The sequence below is a fragment of the Scyliorhinus canicula genome, chromosome 18 (genome assembly GCF_902713615.1).
Source record: "Scyliorhinus canicula chromosome 18, sScyCan1.1, whole genome shotgun sequence".
NCBI classification, from domain to species: domain Eukaryota; kingdom Metazoa; phylum Chordata; class Chondrichthyes; order Carcharhiniformes; family Scyliorhinidae; genus Scyliorhinus; species Scyliorhinus canicula.
In genome coordinates, this window is record NC_052163.1 from 8,152,009 (window position 1) to 8,166,438 (window position 14,430).

Consider the following 14,430-nt stretch of genomic DNA (forward strand, 5'->3'; position numbering starts at 1 on the left):
TTTCATGAAGCAAAGAAAGTTAGTTTGGACAAACAATCTAATCTGCAGTGACTGGAGGCTCTTTCATCTTAAGGCATTCCTTGAACTCCTCAGTGTTTAATTATTAAATCCTAAGCAGCGCAGTGGAATCTGTCTGCTTTTGAAGGCTTCAAAATTCAGGCTGGCTGACAGGAAATGTTTAATCCATTGCTTATTTTCTTAAGATATGACATGTGCTGCATGCTAATTTTTTTCAATACTATGCTCTTCAAATGATGCAACAAAGTTTCCATTGACTATTCTCTGGTTTAATCAACTTTCACTTCACAAAATGTCCACAAAAAATAGAAATCAAAAGTCACTGTTTAATCATTCAAGCTAACAAAATAATTTAAACTAGACAATTTATACAGGTTTACAATTCTGTCAGATCTAACAATGTGGATCACAGCATTCACCTTAATTGATTTATGAAAGGGAAAAATTATTTAACATGGCAAGTGACTGCAGTGATTTCACCATAGACTTATCATGTCTGGTGAAGAAAGGTTTTATTTAAATCTTTATGAGTTACAGAAATGGCATGTGTCAGGGCAGCTAAAACAAATACAGGTAAACAGTTGAACAACTTGATAATACAGAACTTTGATATTGCTCAAAAGAGAGACATGTTTCAGAAACTTTTAATCTTGCATTCATCAGATCAAATGCAAGAATGCCAAATTTCACAATGATGTGGAGATGCCGGCGTTATTTCCTAATTTCACAATGACCATACAAATCATAGAATCCCTACAGTGTAGAAGAAGGTCATTCGGCCCATCGAGTCTGCACCCACCCTTCGAATGAGCACTCTACCCATTTACGCTCCCCTGTTCACCCTGCCCTATCCCTGTAACCCCGAAACATAACCTGCACATCCCTGGACATTAAAGGGCAATTTATCATGGCCAATCCACCTGATCTGCACATCCCTGGGCTGTGGGAGGAAACCGGAGTACATGGAAGAAACCAACGCAGACATGCGGAGAATGGGCAAACTCCACATAGGCATTTGGATCTCTGACGCTGAGAGGCAGCAGTGCTAACCACTGTGCCAACGTGCCGTCCTCTATGATCCATACCACAGGAAAAGAAAGTGCCGATTTCTTGACAAGTCGCCTCTGATTGGCTGACAATAAACCTGATTGGCTGTGGCATTGTCAAGGAGAAAGTAATGAAGAACTATAGCACCTCCCCCTCCATGCTTTCTGATAATTCAAAATAGGCACAAGGCTCAAACAGATATCTCAACTCAGAAATAGAGCGCATCAAACTATCATACAGGACAATGGCTATCCTGATCAGATAATTGTTCACCATTTAATAAATAATAAATAAATAATAACCTTTACTGTCACAAGTAGGCTTACATTAACACTGCAATGAAGTTACTATGAAAAGCCCCTAGTCGCCACATTCCAGCGCCTGTTCGGGTACATAGAGGGAGAATTCAGAATGTCCAAATTACTGAACAGCACGTCTTTCATGCAGACTCTGCACAGTGACCCAAGCCGGGAATCGAACCTGGGACCCTGGTGTTAAGAAGCAACAGTGCTAAGCACTGTGCCAGCTTGCTGCCCATCATAGCACGGGGGCACAGTGGTTAGCACTGTTGCCTCGCAGCACCCAGGAGCCAGGTTCAATTCTGCCCTTGGGTGACTATGTGGAGTTTGGACGTTCTCCCCGTGACTGCATGGGTTTCCTCCAGATGATCCAGTTTCCTCCCACAGTCCAAAGATGTGCAGGTTAGGTGTGTCACGCAAGAGAGATATTAGGAAATTGGGCCCAGAAGTAAGACCACAGTGTGGCATGCAATTTAGGGGTTAAACAGACTGAGGGGGAAAAACATGCTAGCACAGAGTCAGAGAGTTATGCCCACACCTGGCGTGAGTTACAATGTCCCATTCAGACTTAAACTCATTTGTGGGAATACACAGGGTGGCCCGGTTCAGCAAGGATGAATCCTTCGGGACATTCCTGTCTGACCAGCTATTAGCCCATGACAGAGTCTGATGGCCTCTTTGCCCGTCAATGGGAGATTAGTTGCATATCAATAGCATGGCTCTGTTTTTTAGTGTGAGCGGCTGGGTGGAGCTGAGAGAGAGAGAGAGAGAGAATAGCCTTTTTTGATCAGGTACAGGGAGAACGCTTTGGTGGTCATGAAAGGTGCCACTGAGGCAAGCTTTGGAAAAAGGGTTCAGAACGAATGAGCCTACCCAGAAGAAAAATTGTCTCATAAATGCAAGTATTGCCTTTGTCTGCCTGTGAAAGTGGCATGAAAACTACATGTGTTGTTTAATGGGAATGTTACAGTTAAGAAACTACATGTAATCTGTTATTCTTAGGGTTGAAGTTTAAATATTATTTATTTTATTTTCTTCTGATAAAAGATTGTTTATGAAATAACCACGCCCAATTTCTTATATCATCATTCGTGGGACAAATCGATCTTTCCTTACCGTCTTAAAACTTAAAAAAGTTACCTCTGGTTCAGTCTTTTAGCTACGATCAGACATCCACAACAGGTGGGGCTACAGAGATAGGGTGGGGGAGTGGGCCTGTGTGGGGTATTCTTTCAGAGGGGCACTGCAGACTCTATGGGCTGAATGGTCTTTTTCTACAGTGCAAGATGAAAAGCTTCAGTAACATGTTTCTCTTTTCCATAATGGATGTATTTCTTCCAATAGTTCCAAAATTGTGCATCACAAAGGCAGAATTTCCCCAGTGCCCTTTACTACATATTGCAATGATGCAGAGAAGTCCATCATGCAAATCCAGAAATTATCATTATTTGGGGATTAGGAAAAGAAGACTGCCAGAGCTTCCCAACATCCATTGCATTCTGGACTCTAAACATCACAGAGGTCAAGATGTAACCTATGATTGGATTCCTAAATTTCTCAAGTAATATACTCTTGAATTCTTGAAAATCATGGCTGGATTCTCAGTTCTGAACCCAAGTGCTCTGGTCAGTGGAGAATGCTACTGGTCTCCGCTGGCACTAGGCGTGGAACCCACTTTTCAGGTCCCTCCACTTTACGATGCTAAGTTAGCATGGGGGCAATCTGGAATCCAGGTATTTGGCCGGCATTTTAAGCAGGTGGCCCGATACAGAGGTCCGGCAATGGGCCTCCTCCCCTGCACAGCGCAAATCCTGACACCACCCATCACCCTGCATCTTCCCCCCCAACACAGGAATAATGGGTCACCCCTCCACAGCACACACACAAGGATGACCTGAGCCCCCCCCCCCGCCCCCCCCCCCCCGCACAGACACACCCCATTATTCACCCCTGCCTAAAAGCTGTTGAGCAGTCCATATAGCAGGTTGAAAAATTACTGCATTTTCAGTGACCCTTCCCTCAGACAAACGTGTTTCAAGCAGCAGCTTTTGCAAATGTCAGAGGCTTCCTCAAGAACAAAGTACACTTCACAGGGCTTCAAATCCCTGGACAGCCTTTGAAATGCAAATATTCCATTAAATTTCACAAAGCAATACATTTTATTTGCCAGTAATTGCCAGTTTTATTGGTCCAGACACAGCTGCTTAGGGGGTTTGTTAATTTATCTTTCCCTTCAGCTTGAATATATCTCAGGTACCCTCAGTTGATGCTAATCACAATATATATATAAAACACTCTCACTATGATTGACAGCTCCTCACCACATCAAAAGGAGGTCAGTGTTTTCACTTCCTCTTTTTCTCAGCAGAAAGCACTTGGCTCCTTTTGCTGTGGTATTATGTCAATCATAGTAAGAGTGTTTATAAATATTGTGGTTAACATCAAAGCAATTAATTAAGATTGAACCTTTTTAAGGTGGGGACTTGGGCTTAGAGCCCATTAATGACATAAAAATGTATTTCAATGTTTGATCTGCATCCTCCCCACCGGCTTGGGGTGGGTATTGCGCCGAGGCCGCCGGCGGGGCATCAGAGCATCGCAACGGTGGCAAACTGGTTTTCCCTCAAAGCTCTATTCTCCGCACATTTAGAATTCCTGATCAAGCACCGTTAAATGGAGAATCCACCCTACAACTTTAAGTGAAACATCCTTAAGTGAAACATTGGTTCCCATAGGAATCAATGTTAAAACTGTACTTAAATTCTGCAAGGCCTTACTTACCAGGAAAAAAAACAAATATTGAAACATTATACTCTCTGTAAGTTGAAATATTCTACATTGCTAAATTCCGACGTTGGCATACTAAATAACTTATAAACTAAGTTGAAAAATATAAAATAAAAATACAACTTTCCACTTAAACTGCCTCCTGCTTGCCGCCTTTTCTGCTTCCTCAAACCTCTTGCTTCCTCATCTCCCTGGTCGTTGAAGACCCTCCTAAACCCACTCAGTAATGGTCTCTCCCCTTCCCCAACCCTCTAAGTTGTGGCCTCTTCCCCCTCTCCAACCCACCTTCTTGCAGAACCTCCCGCTTCCTTGCTCATCCTCTCACCGCTTCTCTCTCCTGCGCTTGTGTTCCCAGACGGTTCCCATTGCAAATCTGGGGCTGCTACAAGCCATGTTTTATTTACATCCTCCCACTATTCGGCCCTGAACCCTCGCTGTGAGTGAGGGCATTGAAGAAGAGCAAGGCAGGAGTAACTTTGGCAGGCATTTAAAAAAAAACTTGGATAGCAACAGCCCCAGCTCAGCACTTTTGCACCATCATGACTTACAATTCCACAACACCATAGCTCCGGCTTCAGTTCAGATCTGGATCTTGAATGGGAATGCAAGTCCAGGTAAGGGAAGTGGTGAGGGGGCACATCAAGAAGCATCAGGTTTGGTAGAGCCTGTGTCAGGAGGGAATAGAGGCTACAAAAGAGGAGTGAGGGGTGGGGGGGTGGGGGCGGCGGCAGACAGAGGCCACAACCTGGAAGTCGAGGTGCGGGATCAGCTGCAACTCGCTGGTTGGGGAGCGGGAAGAGGTCGCAACTTGGAGGTAGGGGAGGGAGAGGCCACAACGCAGAGTTGGGGAGCAAGGAGAGGATGCAACTCAGAGGTCAGAGAGAGGAATATCAAAACTTGGAGGTGGAGGGTGGGGAGAAGGAGGGATGCCTCAACTCGGAGGTCGGAGATCAGAGAGAGGTTGCAACTTGCCGCCAATTGGGTCACACGGGGAAAAACACTAAAATGAATTTTGAGACGCTTAATGAGATTACAGGCCCTGTTAACTTACCAACATTAAAGCAAAACAATTATTGGGGAAACATAAACAAGGACATACCTTATAGCACAGAGTACAAACTGCCTGCAATCATGCACCAGAATAAATCATAAGGCCGAATACCGACTATTGTGTATTCTGGGTTCATGCCTGCAGCCAGCATATGTCCAATACTGTACGTAACTTCCAAGAGTAAAAAGTACACTATTCAACTGATGTTCCAACACTGTCTCACTGTTCCTAATCAAGGTGCTCTGCAGCAACCTTGTCCAATTTCGCTCCACTCCTCTGCGCCTGTCTCATTTTGATTCATCCCCTCTGCATCGTGAATCCTCCAGCCACTCCAGTCGTGTCTTCTGATACGCTCTCTTTCAAGCCGTCCAACTTGCCACTTTTCACTGACTCCGAAGGCCCCTTAAAATCCTCTCTTCCAACATGCCGAAGATTTCTTATGGTCCCCTCTTTAATCTCTCCTCATTGTTAAGCAGTTTGCGCAATTTTTCTACATGCACAATAGAATTGTAAATTTTTGTTCATGAACAAACACAATTCCTTAATTTTTTAAAAACAGGTTTAAAAATCCCTGTCCTGACACATCGCTGTGTGAGCCCAGACCTAGGATTCCAAATATCTACAATTTACAAGAAAACAAACCATTTTAATTTATTTTGAAGCTTTTTGTGCTTACAATGAATGTTATAATGTTGATGCATTCACAGAGGAAGCTTTAGAACAATAACCTCATGACTGAAATTTTATCAAGAAACAGCCTGTCGGAATTGAATTGTGGAAATATTTTCCATATTATATATACCGATTACTAATGAAGCATTGAGATGTAATTTACAGTTTTAAAAAATGCCTGTACACTTACAGTGGCCTTAGTCTGAGCAGCATATTCTGTCTCCATTTTACTGAGGCGTGAATTGGTGTCATTGAGGAGCTCCTGAATATTCTCTGTGTGTTTCTTCTGTAATTCAAACTTCTCTTGCTCCAGTTCTGCTACAACGTTGTGTAACTACATTTAAAAATTAAAATCATGCATTAATAGAGATTAATCATTGGTACCTAGAAATGGGGATGAAGTGAATCGTATTATGATTTTCAGCAACAAGCTAAAACAGCTTCTGTTTTGTGACTGTCCCCAGGATCTAATCATTGGCCAGTCGATACACAAAGTAACCCATAATCATAATCACCTGAGGATAGGTGTGACCACACAGTCAAATCTCAACATAGTAAGAAGTCTTACAACACCAGGTTAAAGTCCACCAGGTTTGTTTCAAACACGAGCTTTCGGAGCGCAGCTCCTTCCTCAGGTGATTATGATTATGACTTTAACCTGGTGTTGTAAGACTTCTTACTGTGCTCACCCCAGTCCAACGCCGGCATCTCCACATCAAATCTCAACATGCCAGTGGCCTGCCAGGAACACAAAAGCCAATGAAGTTACTGAGTGATGTATTTTATAATTGTAATGAAGCTTGCTAGACATTAAGTTAATCTGAAGATCAACACAGTGAGCATCTTTGAAAGATTACAAGTTACATTGATATACTGGTATTTGTGTCACCATCCTACACTGAAATGCGGCCAACATTTAAAATATGCTTAATGCCTACTTCTGAGTATCATATTCAGAAGTGGTTTCTGCCTTATTCCTGTGTACGATGTGTAGAAATTATCCCAGAACACTTGAGCTCATAAGGTAAGATCATAGAATCCCTACAGTGCAGAGGGAGGCCATACAACCCATCGAGTGCACCGACCCTCTGAAAGAGTACTCCACCCAAGCCCACTTCCCTGCCCTATTCCTATAACCCTTTCACCTATCCTAAACATCTCTGGACACTAAGGAACAATTTAGCATGATCAATCCATCTAACCTGCACATCTTTTGACTGTGGGAGGAAACCGGAGCACTCGGAGGAAACCCACGCAGACATGGGGAGAACGTGCAGACTCCGCACAGACAGTCACCCGAGGCCGGAATTGAACCCGGGACCCTGCCGCTGTGAGGCAGAAGTGCTAACCATTGTGCCAGATCTGTGCCCAGGTGCCCTTAAGAATCGAGCTCTCTCTCTCCACCAACTCTTTCAACCCCACTACCTCTGTTTTGTCAGATTCCATCTCCAACATCCAATCGGAGATAATTTCTTACATTTAAACACAGGGCAAGTCGAAGCAATCATCCATACCCTTGCCACCAATTCCATGTGCCTTCTTGGCCAGTTTCAGGTTAAACCAAATGGTTAACCGCATTGGCCACCCCCTATTCCAATTCTCTACACAAGTTAATGCAAACTCTGCTGTCCAAATTTTATCCTGCACCAAGCTTCTCTCACCCATCACTTGTAACTTGAATTGGCTTCTGGTCTCTCAAGACCTATAATTTAAATTTTTTATCCTCATATTCCCCATAAATTCCAATGGGAAGAAGTATTTTCCGAAGTTGTAGATTTGATGATGAAGAATGCATTTTTATTTTTCACGGTTGTGAAAATTTATGGGCTGTCTTACAGACTTCACAAAACCGAGCATGTTTGAAAATGACCACAGCTGTCTTATGACACAGTTTTCCCCTAATCACATGGCTGGGAAACTTTATCCATAGAAATGAGGTAACAATAATTTTAAAAAGCATACACACATGTAGGTGATTATAACCGTACAAAGAAAATAACCCAAAACTTCAAGTGTTTTAAACGGCTTACCTTTCTCTCCCAATCATTTTTAAAAGAATCAGCACTCTGCTCAGCCATCTTCTTCAACTCAACAATCTGGTTCTCTTTGCTTTCTCGAATAACCTGGGATTCACGAACCAGGCTCTGAACTGTCAAAATGTATGAATAAAGGATCGAGTCACTGGATAAAGCAATACAGAAAGCTATTTGTCGCAGATGCGACCTCTTAGAATCAGCATCAGTGCCTCTGGTTCTTGTGTTAATTTTACAGTGCTACCCAGTGAAACTTTCTGGCTAAAAACTTAAGGCAATCAGCATAGTATTTTGTTTAAATCTGGGGTTCAGATCCATTACTGGTTCTAACTAAGTTCTCACAGGATTGAGGGAAAGAATTTCTAAAGATGTAAGGACATGCAATCAGAGATACTGTTGCATTTATATTTTGTGCTTGCCACATTTATCATTTTTACTAATGTAAAGCGTTATTGATGTGAAATTATGATTGTTTTATTCACTACTTTACAGCAAGTGCCTTCAAGGTGCAGATCATTCTCGGCTTCGATCAATGCTTCCACGAGTTACACAACAGCAGCCAAGAGAAAATTAATTTTGCCTTTACCGCTCTCCCATATTTCACTATAACTAAGTTGTCCTTATACTTGGGGGTGCAGTTTGCCTGGGAGTGGGGGTGGCTCTGCAGGTACAACATTTCTAGTTTGGTGGGGAGAGTGAAAGCTGATCTGGCAAGGTGGGATGGTCTCCCTCTGTCACTGGCGGGTCGGGTGCAGGCAGTTAAAATGAACGTGTTGCCGCGATTTCTGTTTATTTTCCAATGCCAGCCGATTTTCCTACCAAAGGCTTTTTTCAGAGAGATTGAGGGAATGATTACTTTGTTCATATGGGGAGGGAAGGTGGCCAGAGTTAGAAAGGTGCTGCTACAGAGGGAAAGGCAGGCAGGGGGTTTGGGTCTTCCGAACCTGATGTATTACTACTGGGCGGCGAATGTGGAGAAGGTGCGGAGCTAGGTCAGAGGGGTTGATTCCCAGAGGGTCAGAATGGAGGAGGGTTTGTGCAGGGGGTCGGGATTGAAAGCACTAGCAACAGCGCTGCTCCCAATGGCCCCGGGGAAATACTCAGGGAGTCCGGTAATAATAGCTTCATTGAGAATTTGGAGGCAGTTTTGCCAACACTTTGGATTGGGGCAGGGTCAAGGGAAATGCCGATTTGGGGAAACCACAGATTTGAGCCAGGGAAGTGGGATGGAAGTTTTCGGAAATGGCAGGATAAGGGGATTAAGACACTAAAAGATTTGTTTCTTAGGGGTCGGTTTGCAGGATTGAAGGAGCTGAAAGCAAAATATGGGCTGGAGCAGGGGGAAATGTTTAGATACATGCAGGTTCGATATTTTGCCAGAAAGGAGATACAGAGCTTCCCGGTGGAGCCGGCCTCCACATTGCTGGAGGAGGGGCTGACGACAGGGGGACTGGAGAAGGGGGTAGTATCGGTGGTTTACGGAGCTATTTTGGAAGAGGAGATGGCACCACTGGAAGGGATCAAAGCGAATTGGGAGGAAGAGTTGGGAGAGGATATGGAGGAGGGGTTCTGGTGTGAGGTGCTCCGGAGAGTGAATGCCTCCACCTCATGCGCGACGTTGGGGCTGATACAGCTGAAGGTGGTATATAGAGCACACCTCACAAGGGCGAGGATGAGCCGATCTTTGAAGGAGTCAAAGATGTGTGTGAACATTGCGGGGGGGGGGGGGGGGGGGGGGGGGGGGGCTAATCACGTTCATATGTTTTTGGTCCTGTCCAAAGCTGGAGTATTACTGGAAGGAGGTTTTTAGGGTAACTTCTAAAGTGGTGCACGTGAAACTGGACCCGAGCCCCCGGGAGGCCATATTAGGAGTGTCGGACCAGCCGGGGTAGGAAACGGGTGCAGAGGCAGATGTTGTAGCCTTCGCCTCGTTGATCGCCTGAAGGTGGATTCTGATGGGTTGGAGAGTAACCTCTCCACCCTGTGCCCTGGCGTGGCGGGGGGACCTGCTGGAATTCTTGACTCTTGAGAAGATTAAGTGTGAACTGAGGGGAAGGATGGAGGGGTTCTACAATTCATGGACATTATTCATGATGCACTTTCAAGAACTGGATAACATCAAACATTAGTTGGGGCGGGTGGGTGGGAGGTTTGGGGGGAGGGGTGGTTTGTTGTGTTTTAATGGTGACTATGGGTAATCCCTGATTCTTTTTTGTCATTTGTTTATGTGAACATGCGGGCTAATGTCTGGGGTTTGGTGGGAGGATGGGGTCGTTGTTATTGATATGGGGATTGACATATTTGTTACTGATTATTATTTATTGTTGGTGGGTGTAAATTTGGGAGAAAATGTGAAAAAGGAGAAGAATAAAAATATTTTTAAAAAATACTAACTTGTCCTTAGCCTTCATCTAGCTCCTCTCAACAAATTGGCATTGGTTTGGAAGTTCCCTGGTCAGGCATAGATATAAACTTGCCTCCTACTACCGCATGGTGGAGTGTGTTTGACAGGAAAATGTGGGGCAAAAGAATGTGCATTCAAGTATTATCAAAAATCTATGATATGTATTTCAATGCTGCATTTATTTTATAAAACTCTCATTCTAAGTTTGATTCTGAGGGTTCAGCATCATCAAGTGGTCCCACATATGACCCTCTGCTCCTCATAACTAGATACATTCATAACATGTCCCGAGATTGAAAGAACAAACTAAGAATAACAGGCATGTAGATTAGACCTATCAATTCCTATTCGGAGGATTTGGATTCATGGTCGAACCTCAACCATCTGTGCCTTGCAATGATAACCGCTTAAGCCACCAGATGGTTGGACATATGACAGTGAAGCACTCTGCCTGGGTAATATTTTGTGAGGTACATCAGATTAGCCAGAAAACCTTATTGTGTCTCCCACCTCCACATGAGCAGCAAGTACTGCGAGGTAAAAAGGGCTAATGAAAGGAAATAACACAGGTAATAAAGTAAGAGATATAGATGTTAAAAGTTTGGCTTTCAATTAATTTGATGCAGATACGTGTCAGGTACCATACCAGATTGATGTTACACCATGATCTTTCCAGTGGAATCACATATCAGTAATAATAACCACAAACCCCATGTAATATGTCAGATGTTCATCATCCAGACTAAGAACATGCCAAGGATTCCAGAGCGGGCAATAAACTCCGACCAGTTTGTTGCCAGTTTATCATTTATATGTTCCATATATATGTTCCAAAGTGAAGCACTTTGGGATGTTCAATACTTTAAACGAACTATATAAATTCAAGTTCCTGTTGCTGCTATATCAGCAAACATGCTCAGTGATGACCATAGATACCCAGCTAAATTTTATCTTGGAATTCTTACATTTACACCACAAGCATAATACTGAGGATTACTTCACTTCACGTTCACCCGCAATAAAGTACAAAGATCAAAACCAAAGTTTATTGCAGGATATCAAAAATGTGTTCATGTGAAAAAAATTATGTTTTTAATCGAATCACATTTTTGAATTAACATTATTTGGAAGTTTTCAGCACAGATCCAATATTTAGCTTTTGGAACAACTGGGTTTCAAATTTAACCTGAGCATGCCTTTGCTCATCAACAGGAAAACGATAGGGCAAATTAACACGGCTCTTATATGAATAATGGGTGTGAGAATGTGACTCAAAATGAAAAGGAAAATCACGTTAGATTTAGGTATCAAAAAGCTGCCGAGGAGGAGGCTCATATGATGTGTGCGCAGGAATGGCTGCTCCGGCACTGCTCATCTTTTAATCTGTCTTTTTATCCTCGTGCACATTTTGATTTTGTCTTTTCTTGGTTTACATGGAGCGCAATCCAATGGCCACGCTGCGCCAAAAAGCAGCTCGCCGTAGCGTAACATGGCCGAAAACAGCTGGGAGACCCCACTTCTGGGATCTACCCGCCTCTCAACGCCTCACGAGATCCAACACAACCTCGCGAGATGTTGCAATATAAATCCCACCCATTGCAGTCTGACTTGAATGTGCAGATTCCTGAGGCACCTGAGACCTTGGGTGAACGCTGTTCAGCACTGGTCCCTAAAAATGGGAACCAGACGGAACAGCACTTGTGGGTGTCTCCCAAATGATCGGAGGACCCCAGCTTCATATTCTTTAGGCAGGGTGGTGCCCTGGCGCTGCTGGTGCCACCTGGGTACCCAGATAGTGCCAGCCTGGCACCCTGGCAGTGCCCGGGTGGCATTGCCAGCTGGCATGGGCACTGCCAAATTATTTGTGCATGCACTATCAGGACGGGGGTGTCCTGTTTGGATGTTGGGGGGGCATGCGTTTCTCGACTCTGCGAGCGCCGGGAAACATGCGCTCGCTAGGGGATTTTGTTCCCTTTTGGGAGAATCGTGCCCATGGTTTATACAATGCCCGATATTTGTTAGTGAGTTTCTGCATGATGAAGCTGAGTTAGAATTGTTGGAATACTTGAAAGATCCTGAAGAGTGGCACTGCTCCTGCCTCACCCTTGACTTTCTTTGTGCACCTGAGGACTGCCTTGCATTTCTGCATCTCGGTTATTATCCTGGACTTTGTTCCCGATTGATTTTTGCAGGGAAGCAAATAATAACACCAAAGACCATAAGATAGGAGCACTATTAGGCATTTCAGCCCATTGAGTCTGCTCCACCATTTGATCATGGCTGATATGTTTCTCATCCCCATTCACTGCCTTCTGCCCGTAACCCCTGATCCCCTTACCAATCAAGAACCTATCTATCTCTGTCTTACAGTGACTTGGCCTCCAATGCCTTCTGCGGCAAAGACTTCCAGAGATTCACCACGCTCTGGCTGAAGAAAGTCCTCCTCATCTCAGTTTTATAGGATCGTCCTTTCAGTCTTGCAGCCATGTTTCTGTGATGGCCACAACATCGTACCCACTAATTTCTATGTGCCCTACGAGTTCATTTACCTTATTTCATATACTGTATTTAGGTCCAACACCCTCAGTCCTGCGTTGACCGCCCTTCTGTTTCCTAGTTGTCCTCTTTTCTGATGTGCCTGAAGTTAGATTCCTGCTACTTTCTATACTCTGTTCTATTACTTGTTCTGGAAAATTTACTAACCTCTCCTGAGCCCTCCCCACCTTTAACTAGTTTAAAGTCCTCATCATTAATCTGCACTTGAACTTCTCTTTTAACTTTAACTTTCTAATTTTCCATATAACTGAATCCCCCGGTTTGGGGGTGTTGCCCTGACTGCCTCCTCGTCTGTGGTACAGGGTGCCCTTCTTCCAGCTGGGATCTTATGATATCCTTCTTAACCTCGGGCCATTTGCCTTGTGGGTATTAGTGTCATTTCCGCTTAGCTCTGGGGTTCTCAGGTTTTTTATTCCTCTTATTGTTCCTTGAAGTTATGGGTATTATGTGACTCTGTGCTATTGAATGTATCCGGCTTTGGTGCAGATGGATCTTGTATCTGTTAGGGATTCTGTCCCTGACCCATCTGCTTGTAATGTCTTCTGTTATGTGCTGTACCTGTTTTGCATTGATATCTATGGCATTTTTCTTTTGTTTTGAAGCGATAATTATTGAAACATTTTTTAAAGACTGCCTCATGTTACCTGAACCAGTGGCAGACGATCTCCTCTGAAAAGGCACAGGGTTCACGTGGGAAAGGGAAGGTGCCGATAAAAGAACATTCCAGAACCATTAATTAGTGGCTGTCAGCCTCTGTTCGAACTTCTCAATTAGACTTTTTAAAAATATTAATTCCCAAGCTTTAATAGCCTATTTAAAAGAAACATCCTTCTTTGTATCCCCATTCAATCCATGTAAAAAATTCCAACTCTGTAAGAAAAAAGAACTTGCTGCAAAAGGAAACATTCTGTTGTGGCAGCAAACTGTAACCTTGGCTTTGGATTACCTCTCTTTTCCAGCTTCTTATTCATCTCCTCTGCTTCCTTTTGTTTATTTCTGTACAGCACCTTTAGCTCTTCAATCTCATTATTCTTCCGGTCCAAAATCTGGAACACAACACAAAAAAATCTGACTACCCAGTTTTCAAAGAGGTTTTCCAATTCCAGCACATAATAATTTTTTAAAAAATATTTCACAGGATGCGAGTGTCACTGGCTGGGCCAGAATCTATTGCCATTTCTTAATTGCCTTTGAGAAGGAGATACTGAGCCACTTTATTGAACCTCTGTAGTCCATGTGGTGTAGGTACATTCACAGTGCTATTGGGAAGGGAGTAGCTGAATTTGGACCCAGCTTCAGTGAAAAAACAGCTATATAGTTCCAAGCCAGGATGGTATGTGGCTTTTAGTAGAACTTTCAGGTGGTGGTATTCCCATTGCATCTGCTGCCCGCCGTGTCCTGTAAGGTAGCAGAGGTTGTGGGTTTGGAAAGTGCTTGGTCATGGTTTGGAATAGGAACAACTCAGTTCTACGAAAAATTTAATTAAATACCGAACAAAACTTTTTTAAATTAAAAAAACCCTTTGAAGAAAGCATCGATAGAAGTGGTTTGGGCACTGGCACA

General features: G+C 43.6%; 1 protein-coding gene across 11 annotated transcripts in view; it reads right to left on the reverse strand.

The window, feature by feature from the left end:
* Positions 1–14,430, reverse strand: part of cep112 (centrosomal protein 112) — a 698,524-nt gene that overhangs the window by 450,863 nt on the left and 233,231 nt on the right. For all 11 annotated transcript variants that reach the window (XR_005457964.1, XR_005457967.1, XR_005457965.1 and 8 more), the window contains 3 exons: positions 13,814–13,913; positions 7,905–8,023; positions 6,065–6,208 (listed from right to left, as the gene is read on the reverse strand). Coding sequence is in view for 7 of the 11 variants with exons in the window: in XM_038777029.1 (XP_038632957.1) it covers positions 6,065–6,208; positions 7,905–8,023; positions 13,814–13,913 (363 nt within the window). In the remaining 4 variants the exon portion in view is untranslated. The remainder of the gene's footprint in view (positions 1–6,064; positions 6,209–7,904; positions 8,024–13,813; positions 13,914–14,430) is intronic.